The sequence below is a fragment of the Citrus clementina genome, unplaced genomic scaffold (assembly GCF_000493195.1).
Source record: "Citrus clementina cultivar Clemenules unplaced genomic scaffold, Citrus_clementina_v1.0 scaffold_4, whole genome shotgun sequence".
NCBI classification, from domain to species: domain Eukaryota; kingdom Viridiplantae; phylum Streptophyta; class Magnoliopsida; order Sapindales; family Rutaceae; genus Citrus; species Citrus x clementina.
Window position 1 is genome coordinate 6,131,430 of NW_006262274.1, and position 19,017 is coordinate 6,150,446.

Genomic DNA, 19,017 nt, shown 5'->3' on the forward strand with positions numbered 1-19,017 from the left:
TTTTCACCTCGATTTGCACGCATTTCACGCATCGTTACTAGAATGGTGACTTACACAGCCGCGCATACATTTAGATGCGTACAGCGTAACTTGAAGAGATCAAAGTTAAAAATCTCAATTACAAATCAAAACCAAAATTGAAATGTATTATTATTATAGACAATGATTATCGCTCCTGTGATTAAGATTTTTGTTTGGGAGTTTATTCATCTCTGAAACTTTAAACATAGAATACGCAGTCAGCTCTTAATGCCAATACACTGGCGTTTCAAGTTCCATGGGCACAACAAACGTATACAAGACTTCCACTGCATTTCTGTAAGCTCCAAATCGCCTGCCGTGAAAGTTACGGGTTGGCTGCACTGAAGATGATATCCATACAGAGAAACACACATGGATTCAGTCAGACAACTTAGAATGCTTGTACGAATTTGTCCAATGCAGAAGTGTCCAAAGCTGGGAACTCTTTTGTAGCAGCAGCCACCGCCAGACCAAGTTTCACAGCATCTTCTCTGCTTGGTGCCTATCAGTACATATAATTTACATTAGATGTAAATTCACGCATGGCTGTATCAGCTTCTACAAAAGATAGCAACTAATCTACCTCAATATTAAGGGGAAGAACAGGATCATGAAGTGAGAGTCTCAGAAGGAACCACCCACCAGAGCCAGAAACCCGAACCTGCTCAGGAAAAATTAGAAATTTAAGGAAATTGGTCGTGATACATTGAAATTGAATGGATCCAAATTTTTGGGAATACAGTACTCAGTTCAACTAGCTACAGCACTAATGATGAATCATATTCTATATAATTCGGTTCTGACAGTCAAGACAAAACTTACCCCTTCATAGTTAACAGGAGCTTTCTGAAGCTTTGGATCTGAATCTACACGGTTCTCCAAGTGTTTCAGCACTGCCTCTCCATAATCACGGAAAGATCTGAAATTTCATACATGTTACACTCCAAATGCAATAAAAAAACCCAACCCTGCAATAAATAAATACAGCAACATACCCTCCTTTAAGATCTGAGTGGTTTTGATCGATTTTCACTCTCAACTCCACAGCAAATCCTGGTTCTTCTAGGCCGTCCACCAGATCAGTCAAAACTTTACTACCACCACCTCTTCCAGCGGCTCTAGCTGATGCAAGTTTATTCAAGAGTTTAACCTGCATTTAAGATGGCAGTGCAAGAGATGGACTGATTAATAAACATCTTTATCAATTCCTGGGTTAATTTATGAATAGCCATTCAAATGTCCTAAAAGAAGGGGAAAATAAATATGCTATGTTAAAAAGCATACCATCAGATATGCCCCATCATCAAGCCAGTGATTCTCCTTCAGAGCTCCATGGCCACTTGTTTCAATAGCCAGATGTGACTCCTCTCCAATAGAGTTCTGCCAGAATTGCTAAAGCTTCAGTTTGGAATATCCCAAAAGATGAAATGGAGAGTTTGAATCACTAAATGTCAAGATCATACAGGTTATAAGCTCCAATGAGAATTGCAATTATAAAATTGTAACATGGCAAGAAAGTATTGAGTTCAATATCTAGGAACTTCATTGCTGGGCGAACAAGTAATATATTCAAAAAGGATGTAGAAAATGTTTCTAGCAAGGTAGAGAATCCACCTTTCTTTTTTTCAATTAGATGCCTATAATCTCCCCACTTCTCAATTAATCCTCTCAAAACTCATCTAGAGTAGAAATACGACGAATTGAGCATCAATCTTACCAAACGAATAGCTTCATCAATGACATTCTTATAGCCTCTTTTGAACCGGTGGTGCTTTCCTCCTAAAAGAAATAGGAAGTTGATAACAACTTCATAATAGGAAATAAATAAAACACCACCTCAGTTCTCGTTATTACCTAGTTTCTTCTCAATGAAAGTTGTCAGCCCATCTGAAGTCACACTGTCTGTAACTATAGTTGTTCCTGGATGCTGAAGGAAATTTCAAGAATAAGCCATATTGGTGAGATCAAGAAAGATTCAGGTTTAGGGTCAAAAGAATAAATGTATGTAAATATGAAAATCTTACTTCTTCAAGAACAATGGCAGACATGAGGGCAATCAGACGATTACGGTTTAATTCACGACCAGTGGAATCCACAGCCGCAGATCTTTAAAAACATGATCACATCATCATTTCACACATTGAATTGAAAATGATGATAATAAATAAATAAATAAGTAGCAAGAATCACTACCTGTCAACATCAGTGTCAAAGATGATGCCTAAATCAGCGTTGTTATCAAGGACTGCCTGAATAATAGCTTTCATTGCTGTCTTATCCTCCGGGTTGGGAATATGATTAGGAAACATACCTGATGCCATGAAAAATTCACTCAAATAGTCCAATATCAAAGCCAACTAGAGATTCACATAACGTTGGAACAGTATATTACCATCTGGCTCCAAGAACTGACTACCAGAAGTTTTAGCCCCCAGAGGCTCAAGCACTTTTGCCTGAAAAACCATTGAAATCAAACAACTATAATCAATGCGGCTTGACAGCTTGACCAACTATGAAACAATTAATTATCACGTGACCACATGTTTCCAACCGGACAAAAATCAAATACACGGGGCAAAGCTGTTGCAATGGAGACTCGAAAACCAGTATTTGCATATGACAAGAAAAATCTCTTAATCTATACTTCCACAAGGCATAGAGGATCAGTAATTATATAAGACACAGAAGTTCAAGGTAAACTATAAATAGCCTGAAGCACATTTACAACATTTTCTTACTAAACCCAAGATCTTCTAGACATCAGGTTCTAGAGATCCTCTAGAAGAACTATTCTGTTTAGAAAACAAGAAATTCATTGTATATGAATCAACAAACAATTTTCCTAGATGATGACAGAAGCTGGCATAGTCAATGATTTTAATTCTATGAGTAAACACCATGCACCAAAAGAATTTGTATCAGAAATAAAAGATGGTCTCCACTAAAGAAAAGTGCAATCCCACGGCAAATGAAACTTACAGCAAAAAATCCTCCTGCTCCATTCCCTGCATCAACAACAACATGGAATCCCTCCAATGGCTTCTCTAGAAGTTGACAACACAAATAAACAATTAGAAAATAAAAAATGAGTGAAAAAAATATGCAGGTCATTGTAAAAGAATCTGGATAAATAATAATAATTGTAATTCTGCTTATGTTGCCCGACACAGTTTTATGGAAGTTGACATTAATCAACATACAGAGTACAGACTTCCACCCCAATTGAACATTTCAGAAAGCTATTAGTACCTATATCTCCAGCAGCTCTGCGAACAGCCTTTACAAGATCAGATGTGTACACAGACATGTAATCAACCCTTTTAATTGATGTGGATGTTTGCTTTTCTGAATTAGTTAAGCCTTCAACCATAAACTTTTTGTAAATATCTGCCGCACGCTCCAGGATGTCTTTGATATCAGGTTTCCCAAGCCCTCCAGCATTTGTGAAGAATTTCAATCCATTCCTGTTGTAAGGCAGATGACTAGCTGCTCAAAAGCCAGAAACTTCATCAGGTGAAATTTTTTTTTTTTTTTTGGTAGGAAAAAAAATAACAACAAATAAGGCAAATAAGAATTCAGTTAAATCTTAATCCAATGAAACCAAGTGATCAGACATTCAGGCATGTACGCTCACATGATTAAAGATCCACATTTAATTGAAGAATAACGTGTAACACAATACCTGTAATCATAATGGCCCCATCTACCGGACAAAAGAACACATCATCTTCAGTAAGTGTGCTATTAAACATTGCTGGTGTTGAAGCTAAACTGCAAAATGCAAAAGGACAACAAAAGGAATTAGATGACTACTTATAAGTAGTCACTACGGAAACAAGTTTCTTGATGATGGTATGACCAATTCACAGTATATATGTAAAAGATTCATTTGAAAAGAAAACAGGGAAGACTGAATCACATGAGCAGAGATACAACTAGTAAAAGCAACTGAAGTCAATTAAACTAAAGCTTTGTTTTTATATTAACTAATACATTGAAAGCATAGGTTAAGAGCTATTGCCATTGTTAACTGAGTGAAGCAAAACCTAATCCACCATGTTCTGCACAAGACCAAAAGTAAATCTTGTGCCCCGCTGTCCCTGTCCAGTTATAAAAATTCAAATTGTTCCAAATTTGAACCAATTTATAAGCAGTTATGCAAAACTGCGTGATGTAGACCAAAGAAAATGAGTTTTAGTCAAAGCAACATCACTCCAGTCAGAACTCAGAATGGGCAACAAATGGATTTGCTTGGGCCCATCAATATTTATATGAAATATCACATATACCAGAGGACAATGCAAGATTAACAGCAAAGATAAAGCATCAGCATAACCTTAGAAAATCATCACTCACCCATATTGAACAACATCCAGACCAGCCCCAGCAATGCCTCGAGAAACAGCATCCTGGAAGTCAAAGTATAACATTTGGAAAAGTTAGCCATCAACCCAATAACATAAGAAAAGAATACAACACAACAGCCCATATATGAAATCATCCCATCCATTAAAAAGCATGTGTTGTCGATCATACAAATTAACCCAAAGGCATGTGTCGTGAGCGCCAATAGCACAAGCAACAAATCAACTTAGAGGTACCCAAAAAGTACCTTGCAATCATGAAAAATATCCCTTAATTATTGGTGCTGATAAATTTCCAGCTACTTTGCAATGAAGTCTTTCCAACTAACCACTAGACATCTAGAATTGCATCAGGCTCGAACTTAAATTTGAAAATAGGGTAAAAGGCTACCTGTAGCATTTGTGCAGATACGCGAGAATCATGACCAATGGAAATTTTCAAACGTTTGGGTGCATCAGCTTTTTTCTTTTCCAATAACCAAGCAGCAAAGGCGGCAGCTATTGCTTCTGTAACTGGTTCTGTTAGGCTTACTGGCTCTCCCTCAACACCACCAATAGCAACACCGCGAATATCACTGCATGGTCATTAGGAGAATGAACAGAAACATACTACAATCAAACATAACTTCAAGTATCTGGACAAAACTAAGGATATACGAACAGTATTTTAATTTTATAGAAGTATCATAAACCTCTCTGCATCAATTGCTAGAGACTGCTAACAACCAAATGTAATAAAAAAGACTATAAAAATTACACATCAGTTAGGGGGTCATTATCAGTGACATCTAAATATATAAATCTTATTACAGCAACTGGCACAATTTCATATTAGGAAATTGATATCATTCATTTTCCTCAAAGATTAAAACAAGCAGAGAAAAGTTGAAAATCAGACAAAAGATAGTCAGATGGATTCTTCACCTGCCATTTTGAAGTTTAAGAAAATCAACTTTGTCAAGAGCTGGTGCTGCAGTAGTTGATGAAGCAGCTGCAGCCAAAAAATGCAAAAGTAGGTACGTGAATTCGGAACTTATGAAAAGATTATAGGTTAGCAAAAAGTTGTAAGATAGGAAATCCAAGTGATCAATATCATGCTGCAAACAAGCCGCCATAGACACCCCCCAACCCGGACATTAAAATTGGAAACAAGGACAAAATTGATGCATGCTACCAATCAAAGAGGATTAAAGTTTTCATTTAGGGTCAAAATGCAGTTGTTGCATTTGATATCAACCTGGATAGTGAGAGTCTAGAACAGACCGTTGCAGTAAACAGTTCCTCGGTTAACAAAACCAATCTGATATTTGGGTAGATTGCGCATTTGCATGGAGGAGATGCCAGTCCATGCCAACTTCCTTCCTTGCAAGGGAAGCAAGTTGCGCATATAAGGGGCAGAACAGTCCCTTCGGTATTGGGTCTCACACTGCCTATTCTGTTGGTAACCCTGTGCTACAAAGACATTTTGAACAACTTTCCCTGACATTGCTGCATAGGAATTTACGATTTCATCAGATCCAACTCTCATAAATGTGTAACGAAATGACTTATAAATACTTATTTCATTTTTATTGCTTAATTTCCTGGACTATTTTTATCTATTATTTTTATTGGAGCGTCATTTATCACATTGAACTAAAAGACCAACAGGGCAAACAGCACCTAGATTCCACCACACCCTCAATACCGTGTGGTCTAGAAGTGAATGTCACTCTTAATAATTGGAACAAAAAAAAATCAAAAAACAAATTACGATTCAGAATTCCAATAACAACATTTCAATTGTTTCCAAAAACACCCAATGAAACCTATTTCCAATAGTTCTTGTATCCTTCTTGAAAAAAAAGAACTTTATTTGAATAGTAAATCAAGCAAGACTTTAATTTTTTTTTAAAAATTATTTTAGAAAAGAAAACAACGGTGTTCTGCTCCACTATATGCTACAACGCGAAGAGAGGCAGAGAAAATAAAAAAACATTAAATTTGCAACTGTCTGTTTCTTAACTCGATACCTCCAAATTTTATCTTTAACAGCAGGTATTAACACACCAACACAATCTTCATGTAATTAATTTTATATATTCAACAAAATCAAATTCTTCTCCTGGTTTCCATACACATTGACTAAAACTACGCATTCAAATTATCTATTAATAATTATATAACAAAATGTATTGCTCTTATTTAATAACTGCATTTTTATCGACTATTCACCTGTGTTTATATAATTTTATGGATGAAAAAAGAATGCAAGCAGCTGCAGAATCATAATTTATGGCTACTACTGCAAGAAAAAGTTAAAGCAAGTATCTATCAACAATTTAAAAAAAAAAAAGAAACAAATTCTATAGCTGATTTCGGAAAGCTCAATAAATCAGAAACAAATTAACAAAAAAATAAATAAAATTGACAGCAGTCCATATATAATAAGGTAACTGGAAAGATTCGAAAACAAAAAATAAATGTTAAAATTACGAAGAGAATAAAAAGAGATATGAAGAAAGAGGAAATGAGTTCACAATTTCACCTGACATTCTTTTCTTTTTTTGTTTTTTCCTTTTGATAGTGAAAAGCTTGAAGATTGATTCTGAGAGAGACGAGACGAGACGGAGAAACAGAGAAATTTTTAAAAGAGTAGTGAACGAACTAGAGAAGTGTGTCATCTATTTTTAAATGCCACTGGCAACGAATTTTATACGAATATTACATACTATATTACAATCTGGTTTCCATTTATCTTTAAAAATTGATAATAATGATATTAATGTTATATTTAGAGTTAATGTTGATTTATGGATATATGTTAAATTTACGGTCAAATTTACAGTTAATGACTTAATGTGTTATATTTTATTTTATAATTAATCTTAATTTATACATTTTAAGTTAAATTTATAAATTTTATATTTTATTTACATAATTTATGTATAATTATAATATTGAGGCCGTAAATTTAATCACCGATCTCTTTTTAAAGCATGACTTCACTTGTAATCAGAAAAAGAAATTATAATTAAAAAATGATTAAGTAACGCAATCATGACAAAAAGAAGTTTATTTTTTTTAGTTAATTTATAGTTAAAATTTATCTTTAATGATTTTACCTTTTTTCTTTTAATAAAAAATTCAAAATTCACTAAAAGACAAATGGTTTTTTGGTTATTGTTGAGTTCATTTATCATAAATGCATAATACGAACCTGTCAAGGCCAAAATATCATGCAATCTAATGATAATTCATATCTCTAATTTTTAATCTTTTGAATATTATTGAGAGTAGATAATTGAGTTAATGCTCAATAGAGTGTAAGTATAGATTTAGATATTCCAATTGCACAATTATAGAATTATTTTAAAATTTTTGAAAAAAAATGTTAATATCAATAAATTGTAAGGTAACGATTGTTAGACTATTTTTTCAGTTATAAGAAGAAATAGGTCACCGAAAATTATTGTTAACTAGGAAATAGAACCGCACTTCGCGCGGCTTTGAAAAAAAAATTTAGTATTATCCTTTTTTCTTACTTTACACTTGATAAAACTGATAAAAAATATGAATTGATTTTTTTAAAAAAATGGGGCAGCCTTATAAAACTAATGTTATTTATGAAAGTTAATTGTTTTTTTTGTTAACTTTAAAAATATATATTAATGTGTATAGTGTAAGTATATAGACCTTATACTTTTGTAGTTGTTAATAAGTTTCAAATTATATTCAACTTGTTAATCTGTTAGAACTTTTATATCTCTTTTTTTTCAACCAGCTCCAACGATCTCAAATCACCCACACCACATAAACTTCCGATAACATCTATAATATTATGGAAAAATAACATAAATATGTTAAAATATAAGGATCAATAATTTTTAATATACACTTAAAGATTAACAAACATTAATAATTAAAAAAATATCTGAAAGGATTGTATTATCATTCACGTGTATATCAATCAAATTCAGAGATATGAATTGGAATCTATTGATTGGAATCTTAGCAGTTCTTTCTTCTAACCTCTTAAGCGAAGTTATAACCAATAAAATAATCTTATACTGATTTGAAAGTGGTTTGTACTCGCTTGTAGTTGAAATAACTTTCAAATTCTTGACACTGTACAAAGAACCCTCACTCAACATGTGTCTAAACCTTGCCACTAAATTTTTCCTGATTGTTGCATGCATTAGATTTTCCTACGAAAAAAAAATGCTACATTAAGTGTAAAACAATTCGGAAAAAAATTAGAGAAAATAATGGGAGAATGAATTTCTTATACAACATTTTCATCAATAAAAATGATGTTCACACTAATCAATTCTTCATTTTTCTTGGTATTAATAGATTCTCACATCCTACAAAGTCTAACCCTTATCATCCAACTATCTTTATCATTGTTCAACTCATGAAGAAAAGAGTACTCCATGAAGCACACAATGCTAAAAATTCAAATAAGTCAAAAAATAAAAACACAAGAATATTTCTAAAGAGGATGTTGGTTAAATAAAAAAAAATTCAAACATAACAAATCTTAAATACTTAATGTTTATAGAGTTTGAAGAAGCCAAAAGGCACTAAACAAAAGGTTGTATAATTAAATATGAGATTATGACACTAAAATTAGGCCCTAGTGGCATTAGTTGATGTATTTTAAGCCACTAAAGTTTAGTTGTTGGCTTAATAAAATAAATGAATGTTTTAAAACTTATAATTAATTATTATTAATGGTTACATATTGTTGAATTTAAATAGAAAGAGGAAGAGACATGTAATCTTTTGTAATCTAATATTTATTTTCTATTTTTAATATTTTGTAATATAATTATTTTTTAATCACAACCAATATATTAGATAATAGAGAATATAAAAAGATACGAAATAATGATGACACAAATCTTAAATACTTAATGTTTATAGAGTTTGAAGAAGCCAAAAGGCACTAAACAAAAGGTTGCATAATTAAATACGGGATTATGACATTAAAATTAGGCCCTAATGGCATTGTTGAGGGAAGATGGAGGAACATTCCTTTCTATATTAATTAATTGATGTATTTTAAGCCACTAAAGTTTAATAGTTGGCATAATAAAATAAATGAATATTTCAAGACTTATTATTAATGGTTACATATTGTCGAATTTAAATAGAAAGAGGAAGAGACATGTAATCTTTTGTAATCTAATAATTATTTTCTATTTTTAATATTTTGTAATGTAATCATTTTTTAATTTCAACCAATATATTAGATAATAGAGAATATAAGAAGATAAGAAATAGTGATATCACATCACCTTTTGTAGTCTCAACTTTATATATATATATTTTCAAGAGGATGTCCGATGGGAAATTTTCTTATACAACCACTTTCAAAAACCTATTATCAAAAATAGCCATAAGAAAAAATGTCTTAAAATAATAACCAACTACACTCATAATGGACTAAATTGTCCCTCTCCAAAGACCATTATCAAAATCGCTTAAATAACGCATCACCCAGCATTACCCTCATCTCGAAATTTCTTTCTACAGCCCCATCATCACAATCTCACCATCATAGACCCTATTATTACAGCCTCCATCAGCAAAAGGTTCTACATTATCAACGGTGTTAGGATTCAATCTAAAGGTATGCGTCTCTTGTACTTTTACATAAGTTTTAATTTATTGGTGGATTATTAGTGATAGAAAAACACACTAGGATATGTATTGGCATGAACAATTTAAAGATTTTTAAAGTAAATGTTTGCAAAATATAAGCACAGTAGGTGTTCGTTAAATGTCTTTAAGAATTTTTTTTTCAATTATTTCAATAAATATGATGAACTAGTTCCTAGTGATCCACTCTTTAATACCAAAACTTACTAATATGAAGTTTACACTTATTTCATAAGTTTTTTTTAAAATTTATTTATGTTGGGTTTAGGCACGAATTGACCTGCCATGTTGCGGGCGATAGGCGAGCGATGAGTGCATGTTGCGGGCGATGGCACCACATCGCCTGCAACATGGTTGCAGGTAATGGCTCCCATCGCCCGCCCAGGTGCAGAATTGCCTGCACTAACCCAAATGAATTTTTTTGTTTAAAATAATAATTTAATATTTGTCGTATTTAACTTCCAGATATGTCCTACAATAAAATACCGCCTTAGACTTTAAAGATACCAACTGAAGATCGCTTCCCAGGTGTTCTAACAAATTTAACGAAGATGAAGCGAGTGATTAGCCTTATAGAATCAAAGTTGACTAAAAAACAACAAAAGTGGTTCAGAAAATCAATATTCGGGCATTTTACCAATATAAAGGAAATTGGATTTAGTGGCATGCTCGTGCATAATTTATTGCTTAGACAAATAGTACAAGAAGTTGATAAATATCAAATGTGGTTTCGTGTTTGCGATGACTTGTTGCGCTTCTCGATTCGAGAATGGTGCCTTATAACAAGACTTAAATATGGTAAATTGCGAGATTTAGAAGAGTTAAAAAAAAAATAGGTGGTAGTTGGCGAATACATTATGTTTATTTCGATGGCAATGATGAGTTTCAACTTCAAGAATTAGATACAATGTTTGATGCTTTTGATTTTACCCAAATCAATGACAAAGATGGATTGAGAATTGCCTTGTTCTACTTTGTGGATAGCGTTTTGTGTGCAAGACCCAATGAGAGGCCCATCCATAAATTTATACTATATGTTGTTGCAGATTTGAAATGTTTTAACGACTTTTCTTGGGGAACATATTCGTGGAATATTGATTATGATCAAATGAATACTTCATTGAATAGGAAGGTTGAAAAATCTAAGAAAGAAGCCAGTAACAAGCACAGACATGAGACTTATAATTTTTATGGCTTTTGTTATGGAGTACAGGTGCGTCAAATATAAATACAAATATCTATACATAAATATAATATAGTGTTTAATGTATTTTTTTTCATTGTAGGATTATGTTTTTTAAGCAGTTGGAGGAATCGCATTAAAGTATGATATCCTAACAAATGTGAATCGTCATCTAATCGTTAAATGGATGGTCTCAAAGAACATACCGCATTTAGAACTATTAGACAAATTTAGAGCACCTGCTGTAATTGTATGCAAAGCATGTAATTTTGTGTATACATTTGTATATAATTATACAACTTTAATTTTTTCAGTTGCTCACACAGATGAAGTTGAAGCAAGTTTTGAAAAAGACCAGTAAAGAGAACAAAGAACCATACTATCAATCTGTGAGGAGATACTGCACTATGATTCTGACTTGGGTCGATGAGGTGAGAAGATTTTACAATTTTGTCTACTTGTCGTGCATTTTATTGACTTGAAAACTGTATATTACTTTGTGCAGTTTAAACAATTTCTAGAAAAAGAAAAGTATAGTGACATGACATTCCCATCAGATGAACACCATCGATCTCTTATAAATGGCTTTAGGCCATACGACTCGCCTAAAAGTTTCTACGAACCAGAGGACTTGGATACCATCGAGGTTACATTTGTTTAATATTTTAAGTTCAATCTAGAGTCACAAATAACTAAGGAATTTCTCACTAGAGTTAATTTTTTTTCTTCAGTCGAGATCGAAGAATCGATATGATTACATCGTCCATAAACTGAATACCTTTAAGGTTGATGTTGCCGAAATCAAGGTGGAAGTGGCTGAAATCAAGATGGCAATGGTTGAAGATCGGAAAGTGTTTTGAGAGGTTAAGACCAGATTTAATGAGATGAAACATGCAATCATGAAATTTATTACATCACACACTAATTTCACATTTTCGCAATCATATGGTGAATTCTCATATCAACGTTCACACTCGGTATGCAAGTTATACATGTATCAAAATACAAACTTCTTATTTAATATTTTTACTTCACATTCCAACACTTATATATTTAGTCCCCGTATTTGACAAGTGCCTCCGAGTTTTGGACAATCGGACAAATACAATAGTAAACCATTGGAATATAATGCGAGTGATAAAGGAAAAACTCCAACATACGGCTGGGAGAAGGACTTCCATGATGAAAGTATTTGAATAATGACAAAACCACCAAACGTGAGTTTGTTTGGACGTCAATTAAAGAAGTCGCATCTACTATGTAGTCCATACACAATTCCCTCACCTAAAAGGCGGAAAGCTCATAATGTTGAAAATCTTCTCGCAACTGAAGTTATAGATGTTGATGACGCAGTACTTGTAATATAAATCCATTGAAAGGGCTTGATAATCCAATATTATTTTCTGAGTTCGAGCAGTGGTACCGTGGCGAAATCACTGTAAGTCAGCCCATTACACTTACGAAAAACTTTTTTGAGATAATTTTGCGTGACAATAAGAGCGGTCCACACGAATGACTGCAAGATAAGGTAAGCATCCTTAATCATTATACTATCTTGATCATTGAACTTGTTAAATCTATTATTATCTAACGTTCTACTACTGATTCACAGCATATCCATGCTTACTTACGCTTACTCAGTACGCAACAACAAATGTATCTAAATGCTTTATCTCAGCGTTGCACACATACAAATAGCTGATTTTGTTGTAAGTAACATTACTATTAGTTAATTACTACATGATGAGATTGTTCAAGATTTTCATTTTACCATTATGTTATGATTAGTTTTTTTTTAAAACACTGTGGAATGAAGGGAAATGTGATATTTCCGACATAAGTTATGAATGTATTAATGGCTATAAATATAGTCAGGATGACACGTTGTCTAGGCCTTGGACGAACGTCGATATTGTACGTAAACAAATAATTATTTTTTTGTTTTAATTTATTTACTTAATAATAATTAGCTTGTAATTAAAGTTTAATAAATTTACAGGTTTGCATTCTAATAAACTTCAAGAGAGAGCACTGGTTGTTGGCCCAAGTGAATCTCGATGAAAAGGAGATATGATTTTTGGACTCCTCACATGGGCTTTACAAGGACGATGAATATTTTGAGAAATTGTTGCTGCTCAAAGTTCTCCTCCCCCATTTGCTAGCGCACAAAGGTTTTTATAAAACACGTGAGGAAAAATAACTTGATGCATGTTGGCTATTCAAGCGATAGAAAGGTTTGTCGCAACAAGTACCTGACAGTGGTGATTGTGGAGGGTTTGCACTAATGTACATGTCTTATTTAATGTTAGACCGCACCCCTACGTTTAGCAGTGACCTTGCAGATTTCTTTAGAAAGAAGATTGTTTTAGATCTCTTTATGGGGGATATTGTGTAAAAAAGCTTAGTCTTGAATATTGATGGAGTATTTATCATATATAGATTGTCTAATTTTGAGCTTTCATATACTTATTTAATATTTTCCGTAAAAAATAGCCCACGTCTGCAGGCCGCATGGCCAAGCCCTGGTGTGTGCCAGAGTAATCGTCGCGTTTCGAGCTGGATTTTTGTACGGTGGTAGGAAAAAACGTAAGGATACGAGAAATGTGGGTCAGTTTTCGAATTAGGCATCGCAAGTAGCTTTTAATATTTTTTACCCTCGAAAATTGTGAAAAAAAAAAAAAAAATATGTAAACTTGTCAGAATGAGTTCAAACTTTTCAGAGGGGCATCAGAGGCCCCAAAATGAATTTAGGACCCATAAAATGCAAAATGGCATGGTAAAAAGTCAAAGAGTTGTGGCAAAGTGTGCTTTTTTGCAAAAAAAAAAAAAAAGTCCAAGTCTGCAGGCCGCGCGGCCAAGCCATGGCGCATACCAGAGTGACCGTTGCGTTTCGAGCCAGATTTTTACACGGTGGTAGGAAAAAATGTAAGGATACAGGAAATGTGGGTCGGTTTTCGAATCGGGCCATGCAAGTATTTCTTTAATATTTTTTACCCTAAAAAATTGTAAAAATAAAAAAAAAATGCAAACTCGTCAGAATGAGTTCAAACTTTTCAGAGAGGCATCGAAAATCCCAAAATGAATTTAAGACCCATAAAACACGAAATGGCACGATAAAAAGTCGAAGAGTTGCGGCAAAGTGTGCTTTTCCGCAAAAAACAACCCACGTCCGGAAGCCGCGTGGCCAAGCCCATGGCGCTACCGAAGTGACCATCGCGTTTCGAGCCTGGATTTTGCACAGTGGTAGGAAAAAATGTAAGGATACGGGAAGTGTGGGTCGGTTTTCGAATCGGACCCCGTAAGTATTTTTAATATTTTTTACCCTCGGAAATTACGAAAATCGAAAAAAATGCAAACAACGGACAATTGTGCTTTTAATAATAGTACGTGATTACAAGTTCTCAAAATTCATACATTAATAATGGTATGCGATTACAAGTTCCAAAATTCATGCATGATCAATCGTATACGATTACAAGTTGCAAAAACAAAACAAATAATTAGCTAGTGGCCCTACAAAAACAAATCAAAGACTAATGTTAATTCGTCAAAATAGGATTCTTACATGTCTTGTTGTTATGGCCACGTTCCCCACATCGACGAAAAATTATAGTTTTTTTAGGCGCATCCTCGCCTTTAGATAGTATTCCTATTGTTTCGACGGCCAGGGCAAGATGGTACATCTGGTGGCTTTAGTTGCATCATTTGGATGTTTTCCGGAATCTTCTATTTTGCCATCTCATCAGAGGGAATAACGAGTTCTGAATATGCCGTCAGCAATGCTTGTGTAGTGATGAGAACAATGGCTTATTGGATCAACTCGAAGGTATAGGCAAATAGTAATTGCATGAGCACAAACAAATTGATCGAATTGAAATACTCTACAACTGCATGTCTTGTCCATTATGTTAACAAGACCCTCCTTCATACCACCTTCCTTAACCTGAAATTAATGGTCAGAGACATTGAAAACACGCATTTTATTGGCAATATCTTTTCTATGATCGTATATTTTTTGTGCCCATGTTGTAAGGCGAGTTGTCGTCAACTCAATTATTTTCTTTCTATCATAAAACCATTGTTGCATTGTAAGTCTAAAGTGTTCAACCAACTGAGTAATAGGAAATTTTCTAAGTTTTTTCATTAATGCATTCATGCTCTCTGCAATGTTTGTAGTCAGAATGCTATACTTTCGACCTTCGAAATCAAATTTAACCCAATAATTAAAGCTTATGTCCTCCAAATACTTTGCTGCACTTGCATGCATACTCCACAACCCCTCCATTTGCTTTTCAAACTCTACGGTATCATACATTTTCACTACTTGTAGAAAAACTAGTCTAAAAAAATACTTCCACAGTTTTCCAAGATTCTTAAAATGTGACTTTATATTACCTTCCAAATGATAAAAACAAAGGTTGTGTAGTGCAGTAGGAAATACCTTATAAATTACTCTGCGGATAGATGTACAATGATTGGATATAAATGCCAACTCTAGCATGTCTCCAACGACTTCATGCAATCTCATCATGAACTATTCCCAAGAGGCATTGTTTTTTAAATCTACAATCCCAATAGCTACACGATACATTTGGTTATTCCTCCATATTTACCTTTTAGATGAAACCCGTCAACGGCGATCACTCGCCTAATTGATTGCATAAAACCTTTTATGCAAGATCCGAGAGCAAGAACATAATACAAAAAGTTATTATCATCATCCATTGCAAGTCGAATTATTGTACCACCATTTAGCTCTTGCAAAACATGAGAATATTTAGGAAGTAAATTATATGACTCTCCCATGTCTCCTCATATCGACTTTAAAGCATTTTCCTTACTCTGATATGCTTGCTGGTATGATAAATTAATTTCATAATCATTCTTCATATCTGAAATGATATCCTTTGGAGTGAATATTTGTTTGGCATCAACAAACTTTTGCTTGACAATGACTATTATGGAAAATATCATTTGACAAGTATGCAGCATGTCATATCTCTTCACTAGTCATTGCATATTCTTCTTGTCATTCGCCATCGTTGCTCGAAATCGTCATTTACATGTCTTCGCAGCACAACAAACCTCCCAATGTATGTTTGTGGACCTATCCACCTTGAACTCAAACTTATCTCTAATGGCAACAATGCTAAGCTCTGTGTATAACCGTTCTTTTTTGTTGAATAATTGCCCAATATAAATACCACTTGAACTTGAATTTCCAGTTGTAAGTGTATTTAAAGCTACCCAATCTGATGGCATAACTGAAACCTCTAATTGTAACGGGCCAACTATAGTTGATACTGGAGGCCGACTTCAGCTATGTGAATCATTATCTTACTGAAACTGAGGCATTGCTTTCATATCATCTAATGGATGATCACAATCTACGTCATCACAGTCACGAAATGAAGAGTAGTTTTTCGTAGTTGAAAACTTTTATTCTTCAGTATCGGGGAAGAAATCATTATCGTGGTTTGGCATAGATCCATAGCCAAATGTGCTTTCCGTAGTTGGAAATATTTGTTCTCAGTGTCGGGGAAGAAGGGTGCCATCGCTCGGGCAAAGGGTGTCATCGTCCGCACTTTCTGCTGGTATCGCCCACGAGAAGTGCGGGCGAAGCATGCCATCGACCGGGCAATGCATGCCTTCACCCGCACTTAGCCCACGAGAAGGGCGGGCGATGCCAACCTTCCCCCGCGATAAGGGTTTCTTTAATAAATCATAGGAATACATAATTTACTAGACTTTTCCTAATTTTTGGATTCACACAAGCAAATATTTACCCACATTATAATAAAAATTAATAAAGATATCTATTTCTACAAATAACTACAAAACTCATAGATAAAACTTAATTAATCTTACAATCTAAATTTCAAAAAACACTAACCTTAATGAGTTTTTTTTTTTTTTTTTGCTTGATTGATTTTGTCTTCAGTGCTAGTTAACAATTGTTGTTTGATGCATATGAAATTAGAGTAGCTTCATGTTTAGTTGTTGGAGGGAGTTTGAGAAGTGAAATGAAAATAATTTTCTAGAGTTTGTGTTTAGTTGTTGAGGTGAAATAAGAGATGAGCTTTGGGGAGGGGGCAATTTAGTCTGTAAAAAGTGTGTGTGGTTATTATTGTAAGAAGTGGTTATTATTGTAAGAACTTTTGTTCTATGGTTAGTTTTGATATTGAGTTTTTGAAAGTGGCTATATAAGAAAATTTACCATGTCCAATTCCCAATATAAATAAGGAAATATAAAGAATTCTATTAACATTAGGACTTACCACAATTTTCGTACAGATACCAAATAGGCATTTGTACAAATTTACAAGTGATGGACCCCACAGAGTCACAACAAAAGAAGAGAAGCTGAAGCTCGAACCATAGGACGACAATCGAATCTCTCCCTAACGACATCACTCGGACTCTTCGAACTACTTACATGCTTCGTCGTTTCAGCAAGTCCTAAAACAACGTTACAAGTAGCGGCAAGTTACTACAGTTACTCTACCGCAAGCTGCTGCATGCGGATGGCTGCAGCTTCCCTAATAATAATAGTAATGATGATGATTTGTCAAATATGAGGTTGCATCTCGAGGAGCTGGCCATAATGAAGGAACACAAATTGGCTTTAGAAGACGGTCAAGTAAAATATTGATCAATGGACTACTAGTCATAATATTATTAATAATTCATTTAGGGTTGATCAGTGCCAAATGAAAAGGGGCTTTGTTCTTACTGGCATTGGTGAGGATAATAAAGGCATGCTTATAAAAGCCACTACAAGATACATCATACAAATGTGTGGAGAAGTATTATCATCCGAATAACAATAAAGCCCCATTGGTTGATTTCGATTTTGATGGACCAAGATTGCCTTTGACGGCTTACGTATGTCCATCTGAAGCTACAATAATGGCTGCAAAAGGAGTAGTACTAAAAGTAGTATATGTGGCGCCGATCAACTTTTCACCAAATGTTAGGTTTATGTATGCAATTACTTTGATGCACAGGCTGTAATTGTATGTGAGAATGAGACTGCCTCTGTGTTTGACAACAGCATGAAATGCACTCGAGCTTATTAAAATTCATTTCAATCCAGTAACATGTTTATCTTTAGTGTTGATGATGAGGAGGATCGGCAAATTATCAGCAAATCCTCTTTCGGGAGTATCACAATAGCCAGTATCACATTCGATCATGATGATTGATGGGAAGCTACCGTTGGATCAACTAATTCTACGATAAGAATTTATGTTATAACCCCCATAGGACAATGCTAAGTTTATAGGAGACTCGAGTAAGTCTGAAAGTTGAATATTGTATGCAACACATGTAAAATGATGCCTCGACGCTACATGTTGGTGGGATAGATGGTGTGCTACGCCTGCTAGATCAGCACACCAGAAAAGTTCTATCGAGTTCTGTAATGGATGACATTGCTCCTCCTCCTCATCAACATCATCAATTTACTATTATTACTCCAATAAAAATAAAAATAAAATCAAAAGGAAGGAAAGAAAAAAGATATCAGATTCAACAGAAGCTAGCCACATCACCAGAATTCCTAAAAGTATTCGATCCCCCATTACTTGTTTTGTTGTTGGAATGAGAAAGGTTGTCACTACACACAACAGCAACTACATTAGACTACGGGAATTCGCCTAGCGAGGGAAAATAGCCGAGCAATGAAAAATTAGAAAATAACTTGCATATATGTACATATATAATCTCGATAAAATTAATAGTCTTTGGATCTAGCAAATATTAATCTATCAATAAATTAATAAATTATTATTTTATAGATAT

The 19,017-nt window shown here is 34.0% G+C and overlaps 1 protein-coding gene across 3 annotated transcripts; it reads right to left on the minus strand.

Annotated features, from left to right (window-relative positions):
* Positions 1-71: 71 nt before the first annotated feature.
* LOC18045711 (phosphoglucomutase) lies at positions 72-7,045 on the minus strand. Of its 3 annotated transcripts, none has more exons than XM_024185843.1 (18): positions 6,913-7,045; positions 5,649-5,873; positions 5,310-5,376; positions 4,777-4,960; positions 4,378-4,430; positions 3,704-3,792; positions 3,271-3,507; positions 3,001-3,065; positions 2,414-2,474; positions 2,215-2,332; positions 2,046-2,127; positions 1,876-1,948; positions 1,739-1,800; positions 1,306-1,401; positions 1,017-1,171; positions 844-940; positions 605-682; positions 72-523 (listed from the first exon to the last, which is right to left on the minus strand). In XM_024185843.1, exons 1-18 carry the CDS (start codon positions 6,917-6,919, stop codon positions 413-415), a joined length of 1,860 nt encoding a protein of 619 aa, XP_024041611.1. In that variant the 5' UTR covers positions 6,920-7,045; the 3' UTR covers positions 72-412. The 3 variants fall into 3 exon arrangements, with proteins under 3 accessions (XP_024041611.1, XP_024041612.1, XP_006436431.2); XM_024185844.1 differs by lacking the exon at positions 6,913-7,045 and adding an exon at positions 6,600-6,610; XM_006436368.2 differs by lacking the exon at positions 5,649-5,873 and having other exon boundaries at positions 6,913-7,044.
* Between the last annotated feature and the right edge of the window lie 11,972 nt (positions 7,046-19,017).

Coding starts and splice junctions, on each gene's coding strand:
- LOC18045711 (XM_024185843.1), bottom strand. Junction 2,333..2,413: donor TCAGTTCTTGGAGCCAGATG/GTAATATACTGT, acceptor TCATGGCATCAG/GTATGTTTCCTAATCATATT. Junction 1,801..1,875: donor TTTCATTGAGAAGAAACTAG/GTAATAACGAGA, acceptor TATTTCTTTTAG/GAGGAAAGCACCACCGGTTC.